Raw genomic sequence first — 6363 nt, 5'->3', positions numbered from 1 at the left:
GGAGGGACACGATCTGGCTGGGCATGTCAGCAAGGAGCTTGGCATCCTCCCACCTGTGCCTTTGGGGAACACAGCCCTGTGGCACCGGATCAGGGCCCTTCCTGGTGACTGTAAGATGCTCTGGTGAAATCTGCATGTCTCTAACCCTGCCTCTGAGGTGAGGACCCCAGAGACCCCCACCCCTGTGGCTACCCGCCACCCAGAGATGCTCTAGGAGATCACCAAGACCTGTGATGGGCCCTGGGGGGGGCAGCTCCACCTGGATGCAGGGTTCAGGCATTTGGCACGCGTTGGGGTGCAGCTGGGCTCCCCAGGGACATCCCAGCTGGACGCCTGCCCCATTGTCTCCATCTTCTCCACAGCTCCAGGCACCCCTGTGAAGGTGTTGCACGGCACCCCTGAGTTCATGGCTCCAGAAGTGGTTGCCTTTGAGCCTGTGGGCTTCTCCACGGACATGTGGAGCGTTGGTGTCATCTGCTACATCCTGTGAGTGGCCTCCTGGGGACAGCAGGTTGGGCTGGAGGGGGCTGAGCCGTCACTGATGTCCTTGCCTTGCCTCTCCAGGCTGAGCGGGGAGTCCCCCTTCCAGGGCGACAATGACATGGAGACGCTGAGCAACATCACAGCTGCCCAGTGGGACTTTGAGGAGGAGACCTTCTCGGAGATCTCCCAGCAAGCCAAGGACTTCATCAGCCAACTCCTGCAGAAGGACCCCCGGTAGGACCTGGGGGTGGCTGTGGGGTGCATCCCCACGGTCAGAGCTGGAGCTGGGCTGGGTTTTGGGGTGCCAAGGGGATGGACAGGGGAAAGCGCTCAACACGGTCAGCGGAGGGGATGCTCAATGGGGCCGTGCCAGGGCCTGGTGGTGGTGCAGCCCCCCCATGACCACCCTGTCTGTCCCCAGCCGCCGTCTCTCTAGTGCGGGGGCTCTGCTGCACCCCTGGCTGCAGCAGCCCCAGCCCAGCAGCACAAAGGCACTGTCCAAGGAGAGGATCAAGCAGTTCCTGACTCGTCGGAAGTGGCAGGTACCCGGCGGGGTGGTGAGGATGTGGGGATGGGGATGGCTCTGGCGGGGCTCAGTGCTCCTTCTCTTCTCTCCAGAAAACAGGCAAAGCCCTGCTGGCCCTCAACAGGTTGACTCTGCTGTCCCAGAGCCCGGAGAGGAAAGCATCAGAGGCTCAGGATGAGGAAGGTGATGGCCCCTGAAACATCATCCCCCACACGCCCCGTCAGCACATTCTCTCTGCTTTGCCGTCCCCGACTCGTGCTCCTGAGAAGCTTCCCCACCTTTGCTCCAACCTGCCCTGGTGCCACTAAATCCCTGGGCATGTCCCCACGGTGGCATTTCTGCTCCGGGGCCAGCTTCAGTGCCCCAAGGTTCTCTCCATCCTCATCCTTGAGGGGCAATCTCTGAAGTAGCCTTGGCACAGGCGCATCCCGCTCCGCAGGGCTGGGATCTGTGTGTGATCCGGAGCTGATCCCCACGGGACCTGGCCCATGGGTGCCACACGTGTTCCGCCAGCAGAGGAGGGAGGTTGAACTCAGTCAGCTCCTCACGTTCCCTCTGTCCATCTTCCAGCAGACCTGGGCTGCAGCCTGGAGAAGGACCAAGCCTCTGGGTCTCTGCCCCGACGAGGTCCCAGCTTCTCAGAACTGCTGATGGACCAGGAGGAAGAGGAAGGTGAGAGCGCTGTGGCCGCAGGGGAGGCAGAGAGCAGCATCGGCGTGGCCATGCCACCCCAGTCCTGGAGCACCTAGAGCAGCTGGTGAGAGAGGAGCAGGGAGCGATGGGGATGAAGCCTCCACCGGCAGCTCGCACGATGACCAGGCCAGCCTGGGGTAGACCCGGCCCTCAGGGCTTCTCTCCCGTGGGTGAGCTCTGGGGTCCCGCGCCGCCCCTGTGCTGGTGTGGGGCCAGCCATGCCTGCCGTCCCCAGCAAGGAACCGCTGCTCCTCTCTGCATGGCTGCCTGGCTTCAGCTGTCACCAATAAAGCCCCGAGGATCGCTGCACTCCCGGTGCTGCTTCTTTTTCCCCAGAAAATCACTGGGAGGGGTGAGAAAGAGCCGCCCAAGCTGTGCCCTCCTTTGGGAAACGGCACCAGGCTCTGCCCCCACCTGGGCCACCACCCTTGTCTTCTCCAGGGGAGATGCTGGCCCTGGGGACAGGGACCGAGGGGGGATGGCTCTAGCAGCAGCCCTTGGTGTCCCTTGTTTGGAAGAGTCTTCCTTCACCATCAAGGGGGGTTGGCATCATGTCCTGAGCCCACGGGCAGGAGGAGCCAGGATGAGCCCTGGGGACTCTGGTCTCCCCATTTCTGGGCCAACTCTGGTGCCACAGGGTGGGAAGGAGCCCAGAAACTGCTGTGTGACCTCCAACCTCCTCCTAAGGAGGCAGCTGGGGCAGAAATTGGGGTTTGGGAGCCCCTCTCCTTCAACAAGTGCACAGCCCTGCCCCTGGGGAAGAGCAACCTCAGGCACCAGCATGTGGATACCCAGCTGGGAGGGCGCTTGGCCTGGGTGTCCTGGTGGACACCAGGCTGACCATGAACCCGCAACGGGCCCTTGCTGCAAGGAAGGTGACTGGTGTCCTGGGCTGCATTAGGCAACTTCTTGCCAACGAGTGGAGGGAGGCAATCCTTCTCTTCACTCAGCAGTGGTGAGGCCACGCCTGGAGGACTCTGTCATGTTCTGGGGTCCCCAGCATGAGAGGGACATGGAGAGATCAGCAAAGGATGGTGGAAGGACTGGAGCACAAACCTATGAGGAAAGGCTGAGAGAGCTGGGACTCTTCAGTCAAGAGAAGAGAAGGCTCGACATAAGTACCTGAAGGGAGGGTGCGGAGGGGATGGAGCCAGGCTCTTCTCAGTGGTGCCCAGAGGCCATGGGCACCAACTGAAACACAGGAGGTTCCACGTGAACCTCAGGAAACACTGTTTTACTAGTGAGAGAGCGCTGGCACAGGCTCCCCAGGGAGGTTGTGTGGTCTCCATCCTTGGAGATGTTAAAAACCAGTCCAGGCGTTGTCCCAGGCAGCCTGCTCCAGGTGGCCCTGCTAGAGGAGGGGGATGGACCAGGTGCCCTCCAGAGGTTCCTTCAAACCTCAACCATCGCGTGATTCTCTGAAAACCCACCTCCTGTTGAAGCTGGGCTGGGGGCTGCTCTCCTCCAGCCCATGCTGATGCCTGAGGACTTGCAAGGGTGCCCTGGTTGGAGTGGTCCAGCCCTGTGCCTGCTACCAGGGTGCTGCTGTGCCGAATAACGCACAGCTGAGGTACAGCTGGGACCCTTCCCCCTCCTCTTCCTCCACCCCTGCTGGGCAAGGCCACTGGGGGAGGGAGGAAAGTGTTATTGTTATGAAACAGAACCAAATCCACCCACTCACAACCACAGCGGTGACATGCGTCCGAGCGCTCTGGCCGGGAGCACTCGTGGGGCACGGATGAAAGGGACACCAACCATCAGAGCTGCTGCTGGACGGGCGATGACAAACCTGCTCTCGGGTAGTTTGCTGAACCCTCCAGGAAGCTGATGGCCACCACAGCAGGTTTCCGTATCGGGATCTGGCATCCTGCTGCCTCCGGAGGTGGTAGACCAGCGGGAGTGCCTGTGGCCCCTTGGTTGGGGGACTTCATGGCTCTTATCTGCTCTTCTCTTGGGCTGAGCGGGGGGATGCTGCCACCCTCCTGTCCCGTTATTGTGGCATCAACTCTCCAGCTGACAAGGCTTTATCAGCACCCAGGCCTGACTTGAATTTTTGTGGCAAAAGTCTGTTCCTGTTAATAACGTCCACGGCTGATGGCTGCTACATCTGACCACGGGAAGGAGGAGACCACTGCCGCGTGGCAGCACCATAACATGCTCTGCCCAGGACGTGGTGGTCTCCTCCCTTGTTGGAAATAGTAGGTGCAACTCAAGAAGGAACTTAATTTGGAAGCTGGTGCACAGACCTCCAGCTGGAGCACGGGGAGCCCTTTTGGGGACCCCCAATGATGGTGAGGCCACCTTGATGTTTCCATTGCTTGGCATGCTGTAGATCGTTCCTCACAGGGTTTCACCATGGCTGTTTAACAGCCGTGTGAGACATCTCCTGCCAGAGCTCACCTGCTTTCCATTCCTCCCATGTTTTCAGTGGGAGAAGTGGATTCACTGCTTTGAGTTGGAGTAGAAGCTCCTTAGAAAAAAATAACCAAAAATATTCCCTACTCTATCCATGATGCTTGTTTTCCCTTCCCAAAGTAACAGAGAGAGGCTGAGGAACTTTCTCCTCCACTGCTCTTCTCTTGATGTTCATGCACATCACATCCCAATTTTTACCCATTATCTATTCCATGTTTTCCTCATTACACAGACTCCGAACTCTCAGACGTCCCTTGGGAACCAAGCCGAATGCCTTCAAGCTGCAGATGATAAGCAAACACCGAGTTATGTATAATCAATCCCTTGATGAGCTATTTACCATGTGACATTACCAAAATATTTCTAGTTCCGAACTATGTTTATTTTCAACTATTTTCCAAACTCCTTGCAGCCCTGAAAATCCATGTCCCAGGATTCCAGACATGAGCTTTCCCTCTATAATGCTGTGTTTTACACTGTAAAAATTGATTTAGCTACAGAAGAAGCTGATTTACCTAGAGAAGGCACACCTTTCTTCTCTTTCCACTGCTTGCCATGGCTTAACACATGAAAATGTGCACTTGAGAAAGCTACGGACTAAATGAAGAGTGGAGTTATACCTGGAACTCATTAAAAGCACCAAGAAATTCAGCAGCACTGAAAATAGAAATCCAATCTCGGCATCTCAGAGGCAGAGGAATTAAGATCTTGATCCTTCCATCAGGAAGGACTCTTGGGTTGACCTTCAGTTCAGCCACGAAACTTCAGAGGAGGTCTTCAAATCAGAAATCCTCCCTCAAGGCAGAAAGGAAGAGCAATGCCCTTGAGGAAACGGGTCCCTCCTTACCCCAGACACCCCTCGGTCCAGCCCCTCGGAGGTACGCGAGGTGGGGCCAGCTGTCCAAGTACCCTCGAGCTGCTGGAGCTTAATCCTCAGTGCTAAGTTATCATTATAATCTCGGGCTTATTTTTGGCTGCACGGTCTAGGCCTAGGAATGCTTTTTTGGATGAGGAAGTATTGCCTACCATCAAGAAATAGCATTTTTCTTTTTTGTGGACCTGCAAATTCAGGGGAAAAATCCAGAAGAGTACAGTGTCCTGCTTGGGTGTGTTCCAGTTAATTGAAATCAATTAAGAAAACAAACCTAAGTCAGAAGTCAACATTAATGTAAAAAAGAGACGAGCCCTGGGCACATATTGAAGACGATTATTTGAACACGTTATTGCCAGAATGCTTTTTTTTAAGCGCCTTTACAACAGGGCGTGAAGAGCCACCACGTAATTTGAATTGTCAGATAAAAGCCTTCATGTATGGCAAGTCAAACACCAGGAAAGCGGTGAAAGCAGAGAAGACACGAGAGCGCGAGGACTTGGTAGCAACAGATGCAAAGGCAGTTAAATGAGGACAGAAGCCGTAAGTGATGAAGGAACATCAGTAACGCCCGAGCTGTGATGCACGTGTCTCTCAGCAGAGCTCCCTGAGCAAGGCGGGGTGTCCTCACCGCCCAAAGGCCATGGCCAGGTCCTGGCCAGCCTCGGGGGGGAGGTCAGGAGGCTCTTCGTGATCACAGGAGCTGGACAACCATCACCCCAAGGTGCGGCGCCCAGGATGGGTCGTGCAGGGCTGGCCCAAGAGGCGAGCAGATGAGAGCTATGAAGTCCCCGGCAGAGGGGCCGCCGGCGCTCTGGCTGGCCTACCACCTCCAGAGGCACCTCGGTCTGTGGGGTTGAGGTGAGGGGTGGGCAGGATGCTCCCCCACCTCATCCTTCTGGTATGGCTGGTGCAAGGACTACCACGTCCAACCTGCACCAAGGACCTCCAGCACCCCAAAAACCAGGACTGGGCTCCCTCTTTGCAGCTCAGTCCCGTGCCTGCAGGGATCAGCCCACCCCCAAATCTCTCGTGAAACACCGCCCCGTGCACAAAGGGCCACGAGCCCTGTCCGGCCCTGTGGACAGCCCCCATTTCACGCCCCGCTTTCACGACCTCCACCCCACCATTGCAGCCCAGAAGGACCTCCAGCACCCCAAAAACCAGGACTGGGCTCCCTCTTTGCAGCTCAGTCCCGTGCCTGCAGGGATCAGCCCACCCCCAAATCTCTCGTGAAACACCGCCCCGTGCACAAAGGGCCACGAGCCCTGTCCGGCCCTGTGGACAGCCCCCATTTCACGCCCCGCTTTCACGACCTCCACCCCACCATTGCAGCCCAGAACAACGGCCAGGAGACGGTACCGTTGGTCTCATT

The 6363-nt window shown here is 57.3% G+C and overlaps 1 protein-coding gene across 1 annotated transcript in view; it reads left to right on the top strand.

The window, feature by feature from the left end:
* LOC104621269 (myosin light chain kinase, smooth muscle-like) overlaps positions 1-6346 on the top strand; it is a gene marked incomplete at its 3' end in the record, with an annotated part of 7813 nt that extends 1467 nt beyond the window's left edge. Inside the window, exons 5-10 of the mRNA XM_010287703.1 lie at positions 254-486; positions 565-717; positions 905-1025; positions 1102-1192; positions 1580-1681; positions 6177-6346. Coding sequence (XP_010286005.1) covers positions 254-486; positions 565-717; positions 905-1025; positions 1102-1192; positions 1580-1681; positions 6177-6346 — 870 coding nt within the window. The remainder of the gene's footprint in view (positions 1-253; positions 487-564; positions 718-904; positions 1026-1101; positions 1193-1579; positions 1682-6176) is intronic.
* Between the last annotated feature and the right edge of the window lie 17 nt (positions 6347-6363).

The sequence above is a fragment of the Phaethon lepturus genome, unplaced genomic scaffold, assembly GCF_000687285.1.
Source record: "Phaethon lepturus isolate BGI_N335 unplaced genomic scaffold, ASM68728v1 scaffold16245, whole genome shotgun sequence".
Classification (NCBI taxonomy): Eukaryota; Metazoa; Chordata; class Aves; order Phaethontiformes; family Phaethontidae; genus Phaethon; species Phaethon lepturus.
The sequence above is the reverse complement of the archived record's forward strand: the minus strand, read 5'-3'. Positions and strand labels throughout refer to the sequence as shown.